General features: G+C 38.1%; 1 protein-coding gene across 1 annotated transcript; it reads right to left on the bottom strand.

Moving 5' to 3' along the window:
• Nucleotides 1–1,743: 1,743 nt before the first annotated feature.
• LOC110283983 (zinc finger protein 54-like) lies at nucleotides 1,744–14,509 on the bottom strand. The gene is made up of 5 exons (XM_029471112.1): nucleotides 14,352–14,509; nucleotides 12,781–12,870; nucleotides 8,377–8,463; nucleotides 6,568–6,694; nucleotides 1,744–4,480 (listed from the first exon to the last, which is right to left on the bottom strand). Exons 3-5 carry the CDS (start codon nucleotides 8,455–8,457, stop codon nucleotides 2,469–2,471), a joined length of 2,220 nt encoding a protein of 739 aa, XP_029326972.1. The 5' UTR covers nucleotides 8,458–8,463; nucleotides 12,781–12,870; nucleotides 14,352–14,509; the 3' UTR covers nucleotides 1,744–2,468.
• Between the last annotated feature and the right edge of the window lie 6,768 nt (nucleotides 14,510–21,277).

Raw genomic sequence — 21,277 nt, 5'->3', positions numbered from 1 at the left:
CCATGGGTGTTTTGTTCCCAATTCTAAGAAGGGGCAAAGTGTCCACACTTTGGTCTTCGTTCTTCTTGAGTTTCATGTGTTTTGCAAATTGGAGATACAACTTTCTGACCTGGATCTTGGCATGGAGATCTTGAGGCATAGTGGCTATGAATCCCAGGAGACTAAAGCAAGGAGATCTCTGAGTTTAAGGTCAGCCTGAGACAAAACAAGTCCCAGATCAAGGGGTAGTGGTACACCTTTAATCTGGGCCACATCTTCCTACATTGGAAGACCTAAGGATATTGGAAGAAGGAAGCTTTGCTCCTATTCTTCTACTTGAATTTACTTGCTAGCACATCAGTTGGGATCTACTAGCCTTGTGGGACTGAGCAACTACTAGATCCTTGGACTTCCCATTCACAGCTGACCATTGTCAAGGTGTTGGACTACAGCCATCATAACAAATTCCCTTACTATATAGAGACTATCCATAAGTTCTGTGACTCTAGAGAACCCTGACTAATTCAGAAGTTGGTACTGAGAGTGATTCTAGAGACTCAGAAGTATAAGGATGCATCTTTTAAGAATCTGGAGTTGGTTTAATAATTCAACAACACCTTCAACTACTGAAACCTCTCCAGATAACTCTCTCCTGGGAGCTCAGAGAATATTGAGGGCCGGTAGTAGAAACTATATTTCAAAGTTAAAGAAGGTAATGCCTTTGATTGTCTTGATCCATCAATTGTAACTGGCAATGAATTAAGTGACCCAGTGAACCAAATTTTCTACAAGTTGGGGGAAAAAATCAGAAAATTATTTTGCTGGCTTGTTGCTTTTAGTATCTCTGGAAAAAATTGATGAAGGAAAAGAATGAGCTTTATGATAAAAATTGAACTACTCCAGATGCAAATAAACAATCTAAGGATTTTTAAATGTGCCATTGAAGTGAATCTTCACTCCAGCAGCCATGGAGCTCCATTTGCAGAAAATCAAATTGAAGCCCTCATTATAAGGTTGATTGAATTACAGCAAAAACTCAGGTCTCACTCAGGCTGTCAGCAGTTAAACTAAGGGCATTAATGGTCAAACAATGGGATCCTGTAATTTGGGATGAGGATGTGTGGGAGGACACTGTTGAAGCTGAGAACTTTGAATCTTCCAATTCTCAAGTGTTTATCTCACTTGAGGAAGCAGTACCCTCAGCCCCAACCCTTTAAATAACATTTTTGTCACATAAGGAAATTAATCCCTCAAAGTCTGATAAACCAGCAGTGACTTTCTCGGAAAAAATAAAATGTTGGACAAGACAGTACTGATGTTCCTCAAGGCCCACCAATAGTTTCTTCTAGACCTATAGCCAGACTCAAGGCCAAACAGGCCCGTAGAGGGGAGGTAGAAAGTATAGTCCATGTTTAAATGCCCTACACTACTAAGGAGCTTAATGAGTTTGCTAATTCATTCAAGCAGAACTGTGGGGAATATATGTGTGGAAATGAATTTTAAGGGTGGGATAATGGTTGAAGAAACATAAAACTAGATCAGGCTGAGTATATTGAAATGGGCCCTCTAAGTGGAGATTCTAGGTTTAATATGGAAGCTTGCACAGTTAAGATGTCAGAAGTTTGAGCAGCTAAAAGATGAGACTTCATTAGAGTTTTTGTGTGTTTTCTTTCATGATGAATTTGTTTTCATGTCAGCAATTTCAGCACCAAGTAAAAGCTTTGTCAAATACATTTGGGTGGGGGTATAATTCCCAATGAAGAGGAAGACATGAAGACTATATATGGTATAGCTTTATATGGTTTCACAGAAATATGAACTTTGTGATGTACAGATCAATTAGAGGTCTTTGTCACATTTTAATGTTATTATATTTTGTCATTATTATTATTTTTTGAGACACATTTATGTAGTTCTGGTTGTCCTTGAATTATCCATAACAGGACAACCTTGAATTCACAGGTATCTTCTTTCCTTTGTTGAGTGCTAGGATTAAATGGTGCTCACAAACACAAACGTGCATGGAATTAAGAATTTTATTATGGATTTTTGGATGATGAACAAGATGTTTTAATTGCCAATCCACCCAGTGGGTAGAGAGATAGATTAGTAGATAAAAGCAAGGGCTGATCTTTTACAGGATTGGGGATCAATTCCCAAATCCTCTAAAATTCCCAAAGACACACCTGTCTTTAACTCCAGCTTCAGGGGATCTCTTGGTAGCTTCTGGCTTCCATGGGCACTATGCAATGTAGTGCAATGATACAACCACAGAAGCACCTATACAAACACACACAAACACACACAGAGAAAGAGGGAGGGGGAAGGGAACTTTTTACACAATAACATTTGCAAAATTTTAACTTAAATTCTGTGACATTTTCTAAGATTTGAAAAACTTCATTAAAAACTTTCACAAGTTTCTCATCCTTATGTTTCTATTACATATAATGTTAGGATTTGTAAGCCAAGATAATACTGGATAAATGCTATGTCACATGATTTACATTGGTATGGTTCTCTCCAGTATGAACTCTCTGATGTCTTCTAAGATTTGAAAGGTGGATAAAGGATTTGTCACAGTCTTTACATTTGTAAGGTTTCTCTCCAGTATGAATTTTCTGATGTGCTCTAAGGTAGGAGCACCTAGTAAAAGATTTGTCACATTCGGTACATCTATAAGGTTTCTCTCCAGTATGAACTCTCTGATGTGCTCTAAGATTTGAGTTATGAGTAAAGGACTTGTCACATTCCATACATTTGTAAGGTTTCTCACCAGTATGAAGTTTCTGATGTCTTCTGAGATTTGAAATCTGGTTAAATGACATGTCACAGTCTTTGCATTTGTAAGGTTTCTCTCCAGTATGAATTTTCTGATGTATTCTAAGACTAGAAATCCGGACAAAAGATATGTCACAGTCTTTGCACTTGTAAGGTTTCTCTCCAGTATGAATTTTCTGATGTGCTCTAAGGTAGGAGCACCGAGTAAAAGATTTGTCACATTCCTTACAACTGTAAGGTCTCTCTCCAGTATGAACTCTGTGATGAGTTCTAAGATGTGAGTCCTGGGTAAAAGATTTGTCACATTGCCTACATTTGTATGGTTTCTCTCCAGTATGAATTTTCTGATGAGTTCTAAGAATTGAGCATGTAGTAAAAGATTTGCCACATTCCTTACATACATAAGGTCTCTCTCCTGTATGAACTCTGAGATGACTTCTAAGATATGAATGCTGGGTAAAAGATTTGTCACATTCTCCACATTTGTAAGTTTTTTCTCCAGTATGAATTTTCTGATGTTCTCTAAGAGTTGAGCACTCAGTAAAAGTTTTATCACATTCCTTACATCTGTAAGGTCTCTCTCCAGTATGAACACTCTGATGTCTTCTGAGATGTGAGTTATGAGTGAAGGATTTGTCACATTCTATACATTTGTAAGGTTTCTCTCCAGTATGAATTTTCTGATGTGTCTTAAGAGTTGAATTCACCGTAAAGGATTTGTCACACACCTCACATTTATAAGGCTTTTCACCAGTATGGATTCTGGAATGCCTTTTAAGATGTGATAATTCAATAAAGGACTTACCACATTCTTTGCATTCATAATGTATCTCTGGAGTATGGGTTTTCTGATGCCATTTTAATGATGCATAGTGGGTAAAGGATCTGTCACACTCATTGCATTTGTAAGGCTTCTCTCCAGTATGGAGTCTGTAATGTTTTCTAAGGTGTGAAAGCTGATGAAATTCCCTGCCACATTCTGGACAACTACAGTGTTCTTCAGAAGTATGGATTTTCTGGTGTGTCCTAAAACTGGAAGAGTGGGCAAAGGATTTGTCACATTGCTTACATTTGTAAGGCTTCTCCCCAGTATGCATTTTCTGATGGCTTTTAAGTACAGAGGTTTGACGAAATGACTTTCCACATTCTTTGCATTTGTAAGGTTTCTCTCCAGTATGAAGTCTTTGATGTATTTTAAGATTTGCACACTGATTATAAGATTTGTCACAAATGTTACACTTGTAAGGTTTCTTTCCAGTATGAATTCTCTGATGTTTAATGAGCCTTGAGGAGGTACTGAAGCATTTCCCACATTTCCCACACTTATGTGGTTTCTCTTCAAGGTAGATTGTTTGTTGCATGAGATTATATGTACAGTTGAAATAGTTGTCATATTCATCTTTGTGCTCTTTATCTGCAGTGTAGAGTCTTTCGTCTTGAATAATGCTGGAACACACATTTAAAGATTTCTCACAGTCTTCAGATATGCAAGGTTCTTCTCCAGTGTGGATGCTCCTATGTCTGCATTGGTTTGACGAGTCAACAGAGGAATCCCTGTCCTTACAGCATCTGTGGTTATTAGAAGTTTCTGTAGTGTCACCTCTTTTATAAAGTGCATCATGGGAGGGATTGCGAAGCATTTCACCGAGATTATTACACTGACAAGACTCCTTTTCAGTCTTCACATGTTGATGAACAGTATCACATATGCAGTAGTTCTCTGAAAATGAGTAAAAGTCAGATGAGTAGGGCTTGTTCCATGATCACACATTAAAAAAATTACTGTCTTCCTAAAGATTCTCCCTTAAGATAAGTCAACCAGCAACTACTAAGATGTGTTTCTTTTACTGTAATTTTATATATTCTCCCAAACACAGCATGTTAGCCTTCAAGGGTCTGTGATGTATAATAGCTATCTGATGTTCATGAAAACTGTCTAATGGCTCAAAATGGATCAAATAATTGAGCTATCAATAATTAATTTTGGGATAGAGCTCACGGATTATATTTAGAATACATGTCTCTATTTTAAATATTTTTTTTCAAAGAAATTGATGAGGAAGAGTTTAATCCAATCCCAGATTCATGGAATTTGTGTGTACATTAGTACAGCAATTCAAACTGTTGTTCAGGAGACCGAATTCCTTATAATATGAATGGCTTACTTAAAAGCATCCAATATTATTTTTCCCCCTTAGGCAATGTTTCCTTTGTGAACTGGGCCTGGCAGTCATGGATTGGCTTTGTAGCTGAGGCTGGCCTCAAATTCATAGAGATCTATCTGCCTCTGTCTCCCAAGTACTGGGATTAAAGTCATTTGCCACCACACCCAGCAAAGGGTCTTTTTTTTTTTTTTTCCCTAAAAAAAGCAAACTAGATTTCTCCAAAGCAATATAAGCAAAGTAACTATTTTGACAAATATCAGAGGCTCTTGGATCATGTAAGGTAGGATGGCAATGGGCAGCTATTGCTTATTTCTTTCCTCCACTGTCTGAGCTCCACACACTGCTGTGTTTCTTAACTTTCCTTATACAGTTATTTTCAAGTCATCTCTATACACTGACTTCGGTGATCATTTTCCAGAAGGGTGTCTGTGTGTCATCCACTGAGAAGAAAATAAAGGATGTAATATGAATACCTACATACGAAGAAGGCAATTACAGAATAATGTTACTTCATGGACTCACATTAGACTTATAATTTGAACAATTATTCCAATCACATGGTCAGCGTAGTTAAATAAAATTGCATTTTATACTAGTATTTCCTCACCATAATTCAGGGGCAATAAGGAACAACATCTTCTCTTTTCATTTTAAGTGTTTTTATTAAAATAAAAACATAAAGGTCAACAATAATATCATTTGATAGAACAAAGCACGATAATGTACACATAGAGCCCCAGTCCTTGGGAAGTGACTTGTGAGGTTTGAATGTTTGTGGCCAGCCTGGACCACATGAAGAAGTTAAGACCAATGTGGGTTTTATCTCAAAGAAAAAAACAAAGTATCACTTGAGTTGAGCAGTCACCCAGGTATATGTCATATGGGCTACTGATGACCATGAAATAATATTAAGTAGGCTAGATTGGTTTGTCAGAGAGTCCCAGGGATCCATTTCGTCTAATAGTTATAACAGGTAGGATGCATTCTGGAGCCAGGCCATTATACTAGGCAAAATTATTGGGAATCATTTTAAGTGGGACTAAATATAGCAAATCATTTCCAGCTCTTGCTTTCCCTTTCACTCTAATCGTTCACTCTTGCCTGCTTACTCACTAGCTCACCCTAGTTGTGGCTTATCTCTCCTCTCTTCTCCAGTGCAACCTAATTTTTTCTACACCAGTGACCAGGCCTATCTTGCATACAAGAATCCAGGTGTTCTGTGAGGTACCTATGACCCATGCTAGACACTTTAAGAAAGAATACAGGTGTCTAACATAGTACTCTGCTCAGTACATGAGGGGAATACAAAGTAGAGGAATCCAGGAAATGAATTCCCAGTGATATCTTCTCTCAGAATCTTCAGCACATTAAGGGAGAATTTTTAATTCACTTATGTTGAATTTTTCTCACAATTAATACCATGTAATTACAATGATGGACATGGAGATATGGGATAAATATTATACAATACAGAAATAAAATGAAAATGGAAAGAAAAAAATAAAACACCATGAAATAGTTCCTTTCTGTATCAATTTTTCCCTACTCTCATGTTGTTTTTAAATAGCTTAACAGAGTTTACTACTGTTAAGGTCAATATATAGAAAGGATGAGTGGAATTTCTACAAGCAAAAGTTCTCACCGACAGAGACCAGGTTGCTGTAATTCTCCAACATCACATCAATGTACAGAGCCCTCTGAGCAGAATCCAGGCATTCCCACTCCTCCTGGGGGAATTCCACAGCCACATCCCCAAATGTCAACAGACACTGAAACAAAAATGCACAGTGTGACCACGTGATGCTGGGCACAGTGCTTTTCTGGAAATAGGAAGATGGGATGTAGATGAACAAAGACCATTACTTAGTGAGATGATTTCTCATGTACTCACACTCTGTAATGAATGTTTTACCTCTGTGAAAGCAGGATGACACAATAGACTGACAATCATGTCCATGAAACAGGACACACAATTGAGGTCTGGACATGATTATCTATCTGTTATGAACACTTTATGTCCCTCAGAATGACAGTGTCCATGTCTCAGAAGGACAGTTCGTGATGAGTACACTTGCATTAAAATGCTATACCTGAAAATCATGCTAAACTATTGACATTGAATCAATCCTGTCTGTACTTGAGTCTTATAGAGAAACACAGATGTGATGACATGTATGTATGTGTGTGTGTGTGTGTATACATACATACAGTTTCTGTCCATCAAAGGGAACAATTAGCAGGGCACACAGACACCCACAGAAAAGGAGAAAATCTGTATTAGTGACACTCTAGAATTTAACAAGAATTACAGAAGTTAAATACCAAGGTAATAAACTGCCAATCAATAATAGGCAAAGGATGTAAATAGACACCTTGAGAAGACAAAAACCCAAATGGTCAATAAATATAGGAAAAAGTATCCAGTATTCCTAAAATTCCATCAGAGAAAAACAAAATAAAAGTACTTTAAAATACTGCCTTACCACAGGCAGAATGGCTGTCATCAACTACTCTGACAACAAAAGTTAGAGAGAATGTGGAGAGAAAGGAAGCCTTTTTCACTGTTGGTGTGTGTGTGTATGTGTGTGTGTGTAAGAGAGAGTGGGTACAAATTAATGCACTCATATGGAAATCATTTTGAAGAATATTTTAAAAATAAAGATAAAATTAATGTGTGGCTCTGCAATTTCTTTCCTGGGAACATACACAGAGAACTCTACATTCCACTCTAGATATATTTACACCCTGTGTTTACTGGTGCTTTAGTCACCATCGCAAAGAACTAATCAACCTAATTGTCTACCACCATATGAATGGATAATGAAAATGTTACACATATAAAATGGAAATCTATCCCAGTAAAAAGAGAAATGTAATAGCAATTTGTAGGAAAATAACTGGACTTAGAATGTGTACTATTAAGTGAAGTCATACATTGCCGGAAAGAAGAAAACAGATCTTTCCTCATATGCAGAATCTACATAAAACATTTGCTTATGGAAACCATGTAAATGTGGACACAAAAAAACATGGAGAAAAGAGAACAAGAAAGATTAAATATCAGGGGTTGAGATAGGGCTGAATGCAGGTAATGACCACCAGGTATATGATATAATGCTAATTGCTTTTCTAGTTCTATTACATATGTTTTTTCTTGTAATGCCACACTTTTTTGGTTTTTGGTGGTAGGTAAGTACATCAAAACATATCAGATATTGAAACTATTAAATCAAAGGAGTCTCCAGAATTTTTATTCCCAGTGACTAATTTAACCATATAAAAGTTCATTTGGTTATACAGATTTTGGGTCTGGTTATTTTCAGTGTGTGATTGATTTGTTTGTTTCCAATGTGTCTGTCTTATAATAAAAAATTATAAAACCAGAAAAATAAAGGCTTGAAATACCTGAATATATACCATTTCTAGAAAAGAAATGAACATGACCACTGACCTGGGACATGTTTACTGGAAAATTATCCATTTCTGTTTCTCTTCTCTGAGTTTCTCTTTTAGGAATAAAGAATAACTGCATGTGGTTCTTTCATATAAGGGATCAAAAAGAAAAAGAAAAAACAGAAATCAATACTGAAATTTATTAAAGAATAGTGTCAAAGCACATAAAAAGATTCAAACATCAGAATACTATGAGGAATCCTGTCAATGATCTCTTGAACTTTATAGGGAAAGTCACCATCAAGCATATTGTTGCATCTAGAAAAATAATCTCTTTAACTTGATAGAGCGATATAAGTGCATTTCAAGATAGTCCAAATTAATACAATTCATTTCACTAATGCAGCCTAGTATATAATAAATTACAGGAAAATATGCACAAAGGAAATAGATGAGTAGCCATGAAAACATGGGAATAATAAATTTTATGTGGAAAATCGATAAATATGGGAGAACTAGGAAGTAATCATCCATAAGCAAAATAGCAAAAATACTAATTCTCACAGAGAAAGAATAATAGCACCCATAATCCTACCAACAACAATATAAATAATGAAAGCATAAGGAATAAAACTCCCATGAACAAAAAATGTAGCCACTGTGGGTATCAATATGGACAAACTTCAATTAAATAAACAAATCCTCAAGTTAAATAAATCTGGCATGTGACATATCTTTTCTACTCCTTTGCATATGTTCAAGGGAATCAATGTCCTACTCCACAGATGTTCACTGCTGCTCTACTCACAATAGCTTTAAAAAGGGAAACAACATAAATGGCCTTCAATGGAAAAATGGAGAGTGGAAATGTGGTGCATATACACTATAGAATATTATTGAGCTGTAAAGAAAATTAAAGTCATGAGTCTTGCAGGTAAATAGGTGACCGTATAAAAGATCACAGTCAGTGGAGTAACCCAGACCCAGAACGACAGGCATTGCATCTTCTCTCTCATAGGAAGTTTCTAGCTCCAAAACTTCTGGTGTGAGTTCACAACCTGGAGTACCTGCAGTAACCAGAAAACTAAAAACAGATCATGGTGGAATGTGGGGGAATAATAGAAAGGGGAATTACAGGGAACAAGTCATCTAAAGGGGAAAATGGAAGAAAGGTGGAATAGATTTAATTATCGAGAAGGGACAGTATGAATTCTGTCTTAGTTAGGGTTTTACTGCTATAAACAGACACCATGACCAACACAACCCTTAAAAGGATATTTAGTTGGGGCTGGCTTACAGGTTCAGAAGTTCAGTTCATTATCATCAAGGTGGGGGTATGACAGTGTCCAGGCAGGCATGGTGCAAGAGGATCTAAGAGTTCTTCTCTTCATCTGAAGGCATCTAAAAGACTGGCTTCTAGGCAGCTATGATGATTTTAAAGCCCAAGCCTATAGTGGCACACCTACTCCAAAAAGGCCACACCTACTCCAAGAAGGCCACACCTCCAAAAAGTGCCACTTCCAGGGCCAACCATATACAAACCATCACAACCATGAAGGACAATAAAAAAATGAAAAAGCAGTAAAGATGTGTAAAAAGTCATAAGGAATAATATTGTCTATCCACTAATAATGCCTACAATACATAAGTCTGTGGGTACATATATATTTAGAATATAAATGAAAATATCTCATCTGGGATGATAATGCTCCTCACAAGGGCCATAGATTTTCTAACAAAACCAACACCAGGCACCAGAACCATGCTGTGAAGTTGTTGGTCATACCTGCCCAAGAGACTGCCAATACATTATAGGCTAACTGGCTTTCATAGTATAAGAAAGCAACACGCAAGCTTCCAAAGGAGGGAGCCAACCAAGCCTCCTACCCAGATATGACATGTATGAACCACAACAATGATCTGCACTGCACAATAACCTTAAGGGTTCAAGAGTGGCCCACATACCTTGGTGAAAACCAATAGCTTTTAATTGGAATTAAGACCTTAACAACAGGGAAATCACAGGTGGTACTGAAGACCTAGCCACATTTCCCAGGGCTAATGATGTCATGAATCTTGGAGAAGGACATACAAATACTACTTTACTAAATCAGCCTAATCCCAAACAACATTCTAAATATTTATCCTATTTCACACAAATAAATGTAATCCTCACTCTCATTAAGACAAGTTCTTTTAGTAAGACATGAAGAACATTACAGAAAACCACTATCAGTCAAAATGGAGTTGTGATGCTCAGTTCCAATTGACACATGAAGTAGCACAACTCCTGCACTAAGGCTCAGGCATCACCAAGCAAGAGGGTTGGGGATATGGTAAGAGCCAAAAGAATAGAGGTTTGCTGTGACATTGTGTCTCCTAGAAATGTCAGAGAAGCTACTTATATAAAATCATACAAATGTAGCTGCTGAAACCTGAGCTGAACAAGGATAATACCAAGATACATGCTAACGTGGAAGAGGGGAAAGCTCACTAGACCTTAGCCTTAGTCAAGCAATAATGAATCCTGACAGCTGGAGAAATAGTCCACAGAGGACAGTATACCATATGGTTATCCCATACAAAGTGTTCATTCCAGAAAATATACAGACTGAGGAGGTAGTACTGTTATGTTTAAGAATATATCAAAAAATAGAATAATAAAAGGAAAACTTATTAAAACAGTATATGCCTATGTAAAGTCAAGCTTTTTGATTATCTAAATTAAAAAATAAAATCGATCAAAATAGCTATATCATTTTCTGTAATTGCTACTCACATAAATAAAACTTAATATGGGTCTAGGGAGATGGTTCGATGGTTCTGAGCAAATGTAACTCTTTTAGAGACTTTTTAACAAAATACTAAATATTAAAAATTTGTAAAGATAAATACAGAGAGAAAGAGAGAGAGGAGGATGAGGAAATGGAGGAAGAGAAGGAAGGAGGGATGGAGGGAGGGAAAACAAAATTAAAAATTCCTGACCTAACCAAGTTCATGAAAAGTCTATACAATGAAAACTTTGATTTGTTGAAGGAACTGACAAAGACACTAACAAGAACATGGAAAGATGTTACACTCAGACAGAACTGGACATAATATTGGGAAACTTGCCGAATCTCTGGAAGTGGTTTCCATGATCAGTTCAAACTCTATGACACTTAAATTCCCACAATATACTTCACAGAAATAGTGAAGAGAAGCCTAGAATTTGTCCTGATGCACAAATTCCCAGGGTACAGAACAACCTGCAAGGCTTGAGCTACCCATGTGATTCCAGATCAGCCCAGTGCAAGAGCAGCAGATCCAGTACCTGCAAAAGAATGTCACCAAATAACACAAACACAGGTTGCAGACTAGATAGCTTCTTTTTGAAATGTAAATAGATAATATTCCCTACACTAAACATGTAAACAGACAGCAACATTCAAAAATTGACACCAGATTAAAGGAAATATTTTCTACAAAATATTTACTTCATATCTAAAGATACAAAATACTGACAAAGAGGGAATTTCCTTTAAATGCCATGCATCTGGAAAGCAGTGAATGGTGACCATAATTATACCAGTGACAAAAAGAAATCAAGATAAAAGTATTAAAATACAAAATAAAGACTTTTCACAAAAGGTATAATGGTCCATTTGATAGAAAGTCCTTGGTCAACATGGGTGCATGTCACAAAACCCAGAGTGGAGATATCTATAGCAGAATACATAAAACATGTGAAAACAGGCAACTTGACTAAGTCTTCTCAAACATGAGAAGACAATCTAGAAGGAGGTTTGTCCTATCTAAGACTCCAAGCTATTCCTATTAAAACCTATTTCTATTATTTAAAAGAAAGTAATCCTGAAATTACCATGGAGCAGTACAGAGCTGGGAAATATGAAGAGGATCACACCGAGAGGTGACCTCACGGTATATTACAATTACAGCAATGGAAAGCACTTGGAATTGTCATGATAACAGACAATAGGAGATCTTAAAGGGAAGGCAGGACAGGTCTACAAATAATACCTTCTGATTCTTATCAATTGTCTGTTAGCATTATTTTTAGGAATAGAGAAATTAACAATAAAAGGTAAAGAATGTGCTAGAAGACCAGAAGCTAAAAAATTCTGAAAACAATAAGTAAACCTAGATGAATTAATTTTCTTCATTTTATAACATGAAAATCACTGAAGGGAAAACCATTTAATATTGGTTTGTAGACTTGATCAGTGATGTGCATGGAATAAGGATAACATCACTCACATGCATAGTCAAATAAATTTTATTTGCCCCATAGTATTCAATTTTTCTGTAGAAAGAATTGTAGGAGAATTCTGAGGTGATTTTGTCTCAGTGGAAGTCTCCAGAATTATTTCTAGTGAAACAGAATGTGGCAAAACTGATTTCATGTCCCACTTTCACATTCACTTGAATCCTGTGCCATCCTTTCACCAATCCTCCAACATACCTGGATTCTTAGCTACTGTCTCCTCCCTCTACACCTTCTAGGGCTCTTTGTTGTGCTTCACAGGTGAGCAGTCTGGGTGATCAGTGAATCCTGCACATGAGAAAAAGAGTATTTAGCAAGCACCTTCATTTCTGGCACAGCACTGTGCTCAGGAGATAAGAAGAAAATTCTACAGTGATCCCCCAATTCTCATGCAGTGTCAGAATACTGAAAATATTTAGGAAGCATTTTCAATTAGTGTAACTTGAACCTCACTTCCAGTCACAGCTCAGTCAAGTCTCAGGGGCACAAATGGAACTGAATGACTGGGATGAGAATACGATACACTAGAGCTTCTGATTTTATTATGGACTAAAAAGGATGGAAGCCTTACACTGTCAAAGATCTCACAATTGCAGAATAACTTGCCTCTTCCTGAGGAGGAACAAGGGAGGCTGGAAGCAAACTGTTCTCACCCACACAAACCAGAGTGCTGAAATTCTGCAACAAGGCTTTCCCAGAAGGATCCTGACACTGCCTGTCCTTCTGGAAGTCCACAGTCACACCAGTGGCTGAGAACTGACCACAAAATACAAAACAGCAGTTTGAGTCCTTGTCCTGGTGCACACCTTTAATCCCAAATGTAGGGATTAAAGGTTTGTGCTCATATCATCTGGTTTATAATGCCCTAACTGTGAAAATACTGTGACCTATACCCTCAAATAGCCTACTATGCCTTTCTAGGTTCTACGAACTCAGCACAAAAACACGTTTTTCTTTTCTCTTTCTGTCCTTTTGTTGTTGTTGTTGTTGTTGTTGAGACAGGAGCTCATCATGTAGCTCTGGCTATCCTGACCTCACCAAGCAGACCAGGCTGGTCTCCAACTCTTTGATCTACCTGCCTCTGTCCTCTCTCCCCCATGCTGGGATTAAAGATGTGTGCCAAGAAGCCTGGTGCATTTATAGCAGAATATTGCATTTACATCACGGAGTGCATGTCCCCGAAGGAAAGGTTATGGTGGGTAAAGAGTTTACTTTTAAATGTTAATGGTTAAAAACCGTATCTATGAAACTCGCAAAAAAATATGCTTTTGGATTCAATTACATTTGCAGCCACTCCTTTCATGACTGCTGTCTAAAAGCACTCCGCGGATGCCAAGTCACCAAGTATGTCCACGGTACAAGGGAGTTAGCGTGGATGAATGTAAATTCCAAGAGCTTTGTCCTTTTCACCTAAACAAAGAGAACTGGTTTGCAAGCATCAAAAGTTAAATTCAAATATTCTCCTAGATTATTCTACTATGAATATTTTGGCAATCAGCTGAACGATAAAAAACAAATCAGGAATACTTAAGTTCATATGACCTAAAATTTGTTGACACGAGAAGAAATCCACAGCCAAACTTCAGAGCTTGCTGCCTTATGAACAGCAAAGAAACTGATCACAGCCTGGTCCCCTCCCTCCCCTTTCCCTGCCCTGCAGCTTCTCTGACCTGGGAGGATCCAGGGCGGTAGGGAGGCGGGTCCAGCCGCTGAGCTGCAGACTCCCCCACCATTCCCCACGCGGCGCCCACGGCAGCCCCGAATTTTACCTTCCCCGAAGTCCACCGTGTGTTCTGATCCCAGGTCTGCACCACATGATTCCCCGTGGTGCAGGCCTGCTTGCTCTGCACCTGAACAGGTCTTTGACACTCAGGCTTTGGTTCTCAGTACAACTACCCAGGCCTCATCAGCCGCTTCCCAGCTTCCGTTTACGTCACTCCCCTAACTCCTCCCACTCTGAACACTTTTCCTTGCCTCACACGCGCTTTAACAGGCCACTTCCTCACACCCTCTGTTTCCGAGTAAGTGGCCCCGCCCTACGGAGATAGCTCCCTCCCATTCTGTGTCAAGCTGCCTTCCACACAGCTCCAGATGTCAGGCTGAACAGCCTCTCCTCATGCTTGCTACCAGCCTAGACCAGAAGTGGGAAGTGGATCTATTAGAAGGCTGCCCCCAATGTTTGACACACACAGTGAGTTCTGAACCCTTCAGATCCAAGATAGCCTGATACCTGGACTTGACAACCAGCCTCTGGGCTACATAGTTCATACCAAACAACAACAGGCTGTCCCATCCCAACACTCAAACATGAGAAGCCAAAATCCTGAAATTCTGACTTGGGGAGAGACATTTAAAGAACTTGAGTTTTGAAGTAAAAAGTGTCTAAAGAAGTCAGAGATTAGGCTTTTGCTACCAGCCCAGGGCAGAATTCACCCTGTAGTGTACTGCTTTCACCACAAGAAGGAGGACTTGCCAGTTTACTAACTCAGAAAGGCATTAGTCTTCTATGACTCATACTTAAAGTGCTTTGAGAGAAAACATAGAATTTCTTCCTTCCTTCCTTCCTTACTTTTTTTTTAATAGAGTGATGAATGCAGAGACTCTTGACTATCCCAGATACAGAAAATAAGTAAAATCTTAATCAGTTACACCATCAATCTCTACCTCTGGGGACACCACCAAGGAAGAAGAGGTGATTAGGAAATAAGAAGGGAAAAGGGAGAGGAAAGGCTAAGACATGGCACAGCATTCTCCAGACCATACAACTATTGTAATCAGTAACCAACAGCAGCTGTCTTTATCTGCACTGGCCTCACACAAGACCACAGTCAGTCTAGGTTAGGGAAAGGCACACTTTGCCTCTCAGATGTTGGCTATGGATAGACTCATAGATTCTAGAAGAGTGATGTGCCTTTAGCACATCAGGGTCCAGCACTCATCAGGCTCCAAACCCACAGTTTCACAAATGGCTCTGGTTCATCTCAGTGGATCACAAGCAATATGAATAGATATGGACACAGTAGAGTCACTGTTGGAATTGTGGACCAGGATAGTGGAGAGGTAGGAGGTGAGAGTGGGCAGTATTTGATGTGAGCACACAAATGTACACACATACATTCTGTGTGTATATACATGTATATGTGAGTGTGAAATAGTTAATAATAGAAAGATTGGGAGGATTCATTCATTCAAGAAAGGATTTTGCCATGTAAGCCTGCGTTTAAAGTCAATGGTTTAAATGACTACATCAGTCTGTAATTTATTTCTGGGTAGCATCTGTATCTCATGGGATTGTTGTTGTTGTTGTTTTGTGAGATAAGTTGGCCTTGAATTCACTGAGATGAGCCTACTCTGGCTCTAGCATGTTAGGGTTACAGACACGTGCCACCATGCTGGACTCATTATCTGCTTTAGAATGTGCTAATATCAAGAGTCAGGAGTTGTCATTAGTCTCCCTTTGGAACCCCCACATTTTATGGAGACTTTGATGACTCACTGTAACTATTGGCTACAGGAAGCATGCAGCCAGCTTTAGAATGACCACTGGACTCACTGCACATCAGGAGCATTTACTGTCTCACCTCCAAACCCCCACCTCCAACCTCATCCTTCCAACTAGGCAAACTTACTAGGCAAACATCAGTCCCCAGTTAAAAAGCTACAGTTCAGTGGCAGTGTCTTGGAAAGGGCTGCCATTCCAGCCTGCCATTTGTAACCCATGGTCTCTGCTGCCTGGAGCGCTGTCAGCTCTGGGGTGGCACAGCTGTTTCTTTCTTAGCCTGAGATATGAAACCCTGGAATCACACTCAGCAAAACAGCATGCATTCTAACCCATACTCGGAACCCTGAACACATAGCTAGGGGAAAACCCGACATTGGCAAGGAACAATTTCTCTTTCCTTCCTAGCTGCCATCATGGCTTTTATCTCAAAGGGATAACATGCCTTTTATCCGCAAAACTGATATCATTTAGATTAAAGAAAGTTTGTGTCACATGTTGGTTTCCCAAATGTTATGGTAAATATTATTAGAGTTTCTACCCTGCCTTAGATCATTTACTTCCCAAATAAAAGACACAAAACCTTTATATTTATAATAAGCTTTAAAGCATTAGAGCTGAGCAGATATCAACCCTCTAAGGAATTTTGTTTATTTTCTATCAATACCTCCGTGATATAACTTGCCACCTTTCTCCTTGGCTACTCTTATCCAATTGGTCCATCCTCATGACCACTGTCTCATTATTCATCTAACCCAGGGCATCTTCTCCTCTCTTTACCTCTCTGCTCATGGTCTCTGCCTCAGACTACAAGCCTGGGAGCTGAAACCTGACTACCTCCCTTCTGCCCAACTACAGGCTGTTGACATCTTTATTCAAACAATAGTTTTAAATTAAGGAGCAAGGTTACATAACATTATTTGGTGTATGTAAGTATCTCATAGTCCCTCGGGACAATAAGACCTTGGGGCAAGTATTTAGCACTATAGTGAATAGCAACAGACCAAACCTCAGCATCAAAGAATATATTCAAAATAGTCATGAGAAGTATTGCATTTTTATGTCAAGAATTATTAAATGTTGAGCTGCTTTACTGTTGGTTCTTTGAAGTTCTGATAGAATCCTGTCATTGTCGTCTTGGGGTTGTTTTCAGGGTTGCATTGTATAGTTGCTTGAGTGACACTGCTACCTGTAGTCTATTTTATATTATTTATTTTATGTTGTTTACAATTGATATGTTGTATGCACCTGGATACTCATTTATTTCAATTAGATCTTTCAATTTAACATAACAGAAGTCTTTAATGTCAGCAAACATAAGATCCATTTCTCAACTCACTCCTATCAAATAGGTTGTGCCTTTACCTTGGGCAACTGTCAAGACATTACAAGCTGAAAGTGGTGGTGCACTCCTTTGCAGAAAGCCAACAACAATCCAGTCTCACTCAGCTCCCTCTCACCCCATGAAAAGAAAACACTAGAGACTTAGGTTTCTATTACCGAGATTTTTCTCAGTAAATCTCCAACCCCAATAAGTCTGTGCCAAGAACACACAATTCAGTTAATATGAATACAAGCTGCATGCCTGGATTGGACAAATATACCCTACACTACTCTATTGCCTAACTATGAAATCCCTAGGTATTTTATCTTCCAGGCACCGTGGGTCTGCTCCATTTTCTACCTCTTTTTCCTCCATCTTCTCCCTCCTCCTCTTCCTCCTTCTCTCCCTTCTCCAAAAACTCTCAGCTCTACCTTTTCCTTCCACTGCCCAATCACAGGCTCTAGCCTTTATCTGAACAATTAAGATTTCACCTGAAATCTCCTGTGTATTTGATCTACTCCTCCTAATGGCTCTTCTCATGAGGGAGCAGGAAATGCAAACTGCAATCCACAAGTTTCTCTTCATTGAGTTTGATGTTGGTTACTTGTTTGTTTCATAGTGCATTTACTATTTTTAGGTATGGGCCTTGAACTCCTGATCTTTCCAAGACTTTTAACATGAAGGGCTATTGAATTTTGTCAAAACTTTTTTAGCATCTAATGAGATAATCATGTGTTTTTTCCCTTTGAGTTTGTTTATATGGTGGATTACGTTGATGGATTTCCTTATATTGAACTATCCCGGCATCTCGGCGATGAAGCCTACTTGATCATGGTGAATGATGGTTTTGATGTGTTCTTGGATTAGGTTTTCGAAAATTTTATTGAATATTCATAAGGGATATTGTTCTGAAGTTCTCTTTCTTTGTTGGGTCTTTTAAGCATAACTGTTGCTTCATAGAACGAATTAGGTAGGGTTTCTTCTGATTCTATTTTTGGAATAGTTTAAAGAGTATTAGTATTAGGTCTTGTTTGAAGGTCTGATATAATTCTACACCAAAACCATCTGGTTCTGGGCATTTTTGGTTGGGAGATTTTAATGACAGCTTGTATTTCTTTAGGGGTTATGGGACTGTTTAGATGATTTATCTGATCCTGCTTTAACTTTGGGTACCTGTTATCTGTCTGAAAATTATCCATTTCCACCAGATTTTCTAGTATATGCTTTTGTAGTATACACTTTTGTCTAGTATAGTATTTTATAGTAGGATGTGATGATTTCTTTTTAATTTTGTTGGTTTCTGTTGTTATGTCTCCCTTCTCATTTCTGATTTTGTTAATTTGGATACTGTCTCTATGCCCTCTGGTTAGCATTATTTAGGGTTTATCTGTCTTGCTGATTTTCTCAAAGAACCAGCTTCTGGTTTTGTTGATTCTTTGTATAGTTCCCTTTTTTTCTATTTGGTTGATTTCAGTCCTGAGTTTGATTACTTCATGCCATCTACTCCTCTTGGGTGTACTTACTCTTTTTTGTTCTAGAGCTTTCTGATGTGCTGTTAAGTTACTAGTGTAGGATCTCTCCAATTTCCTTATAGAGACACTAAGAGCTATGAGTTTTTCTCTTAGCAGTGCTTTCATTGTGTTCCATAAGTTTGGGTATATTGTGCTTTTATTTTCATTAAATTATAAAATGTCTTTCATTTCTTTCTGTATTTCTTCCCTGACCAAGTTAACATCGAGAAGACAGTTGTTCAGATTCCATAAGCCTGAGCACTGTTGTTTTTGCTGATATTGAAGACCAGCCTTAGTCCATGGTGATCTGATACGACAAATGGAATTATTTCAACTTCTTGATTATATTGAGGCCTGGTTTTGTTTTGTTTTGTTTTGTTTGGTTTGGTTTGGTTTGGTTTGGTTTGGTTTGGTTTGGTTTGGTTTGGTGTGGTGTGGTGTGGTGTGGTTTGGTTTGGTTTGGTTTGGTTTGGTTTGGTTTGGTTTGGTTTGGTTTGGTTTGGTTTTTTGAGACAGGGTTTCTTTGTATAGCAGTGGCTGTCCTGGAACTCACTCTGTAGACCAGGCTGGCCTTGAACTCAGAAATCTGCCTGCCTCTGCCTCCCAAGTTCTAGGATTAAAGGCATGCAACACTAATGCCTGACGAGGCCTGTTTTGTGACTGACTATTTGGTAAGTTTTGGAGAAGGTACCATCAGGTACCAAGAAGAATGTATACTCTTTTGTTTTAGTTTAAAATGTTCTGTAGATATCTGTTAAATCCATTTGCTTCATAACTTTTGTTAGTTTCACTGTGTCTCTATTTAGTTTCTGTTTCCATGATCTGTCCATTGATGAGAGTGGAGTGTGAAGTCTCCCATTATTATTGTGTGAGGTACAATGTGTGCTTAGAACTTCAGTGATATTTCTTTAACAAATGTAGGTGCCTTTGCATTTAGGGCATAGATGTTCAGAATTGAGAGTTCATCTTGTAGATTTTACCTTTGATGAGTATGAAATGCCCCTCCTTGTCTTTTTTGATAACTTTGGGTTGGAAGTAGATTTTATTCAATATTAGAATGGCCACTCCAGCTTGTTTCTTCAGACCATTTGCTTGGAAAATTGTTTCCCAGTCTTTTACTCTGAGGTAGTGTCTATCTTTTTCCCTGAGATGGGTATCCTGTATGCAGCAAAATGTTGCATCCTGTTTATGTAGCCAGTCTGTTAGTCTATGCCTTTTTAGTGGGGAATTGAGTCCATTGATATTAAGAGATATTAAGGAAAAGTAATTGTTGCTTCCTGTTATTTTTGTGGTTAGAGTTGGGATTCTGTTCCTGTGGCTGTCTTCTTTTAGGTTTGTTGAAGGATTACTTTCTTGCTTTTTCTAGGTCGTAATTTCACTCCTTGTGTTGGAGTTTTCCTTTTATTACCCTTTGAAGGGCTGGATTCATGGAAAGATATTGTGCAAATTTGGTTTTGTCATGGAATATCTTGTCTCACTGTGTATGGTAATTGAGAGTTTTGCTGGGTGTAGTAGTCTGGGCTGGCATTTGTGTTCTCTTAGTGTTTGTATAACATCTGTACAGGATCTTCTGGCTTTATAGTCCCTGGTGAGAAGTCTGGTGTAATTCTAATAGGTCTGCCTTTATATGTTACTTGACCTTTTTCCCTTACTGCTTTCAATATTCTATCTTTATTTAGTGCATTTGTTGTTCTGATTATTATGTGCCAGGAGGAATTTCTTTTCTGGTCCAGTCTATTTAGAGTTCTATAGGCTTCTTGTATGTTCATTGACATCTATCTCTTTAAGTTAGGGAAGTTTTCTTATATAATTTTGTTGAAGATATTTCCTGGCCCTTTAAATGGAAAGTCATCATTCTCATCTACTCCTATTATCCTTAGGTTTGGTCTTCTCATTATGTCCTGGATGTCCTGGATGTTTTGAGTTAGGATCTTTTTGCATTTTGCATTTTCTTTGATTGTTATGTCCATGTTCCCTATGGAATCTTCTGCACCTGATATTCTCTCTTTCATATCTTGTATTCTGTTTCTGATGCTCGAAAGTATGGTTTCAAATTTTTTTCTAGGATTTCTATCTCCAGAGTTGTCTCCCTTTGTGATGTCTTTATTGTTTCCACTTCCATTTTTAGGTCCTTGATGGTTTTTTTTTTTTTTTCAATTATTTCACCTGTTTGGTAGTGTTTTCTTATAACTCTTTAAGGGATTTTTTTGTTTCCTCTTTAAGGGCATCTAGGAATTTACCTGTGTTTTCCTCTATTTCTTTTTTTTTTTTCTTGGAAAATTTTTTCATTTACATTTCCAATGCTATCCCAAAAATCCCCCACATGCTCCCCTACTAACTCCCCCACCCACCCACTCCCAC

This window comes from Mus caroli, chromosome 17 (assembly GCF_900094665.2).
Source record: "Mus caroli chromosome 17, CAROLI_EIJ_v1.1, whole genome shotgun sequence".
Classification (NCBI taxonomy): domain Eukaryota; kingdom Metazoa; phylum Chordata; class Mammalia; order Rodentia; family Muridae; genus Mus; species Mus caroli.
This window is presented reverse-complemented; position numbering and strand designations above follow the sequence as displayed.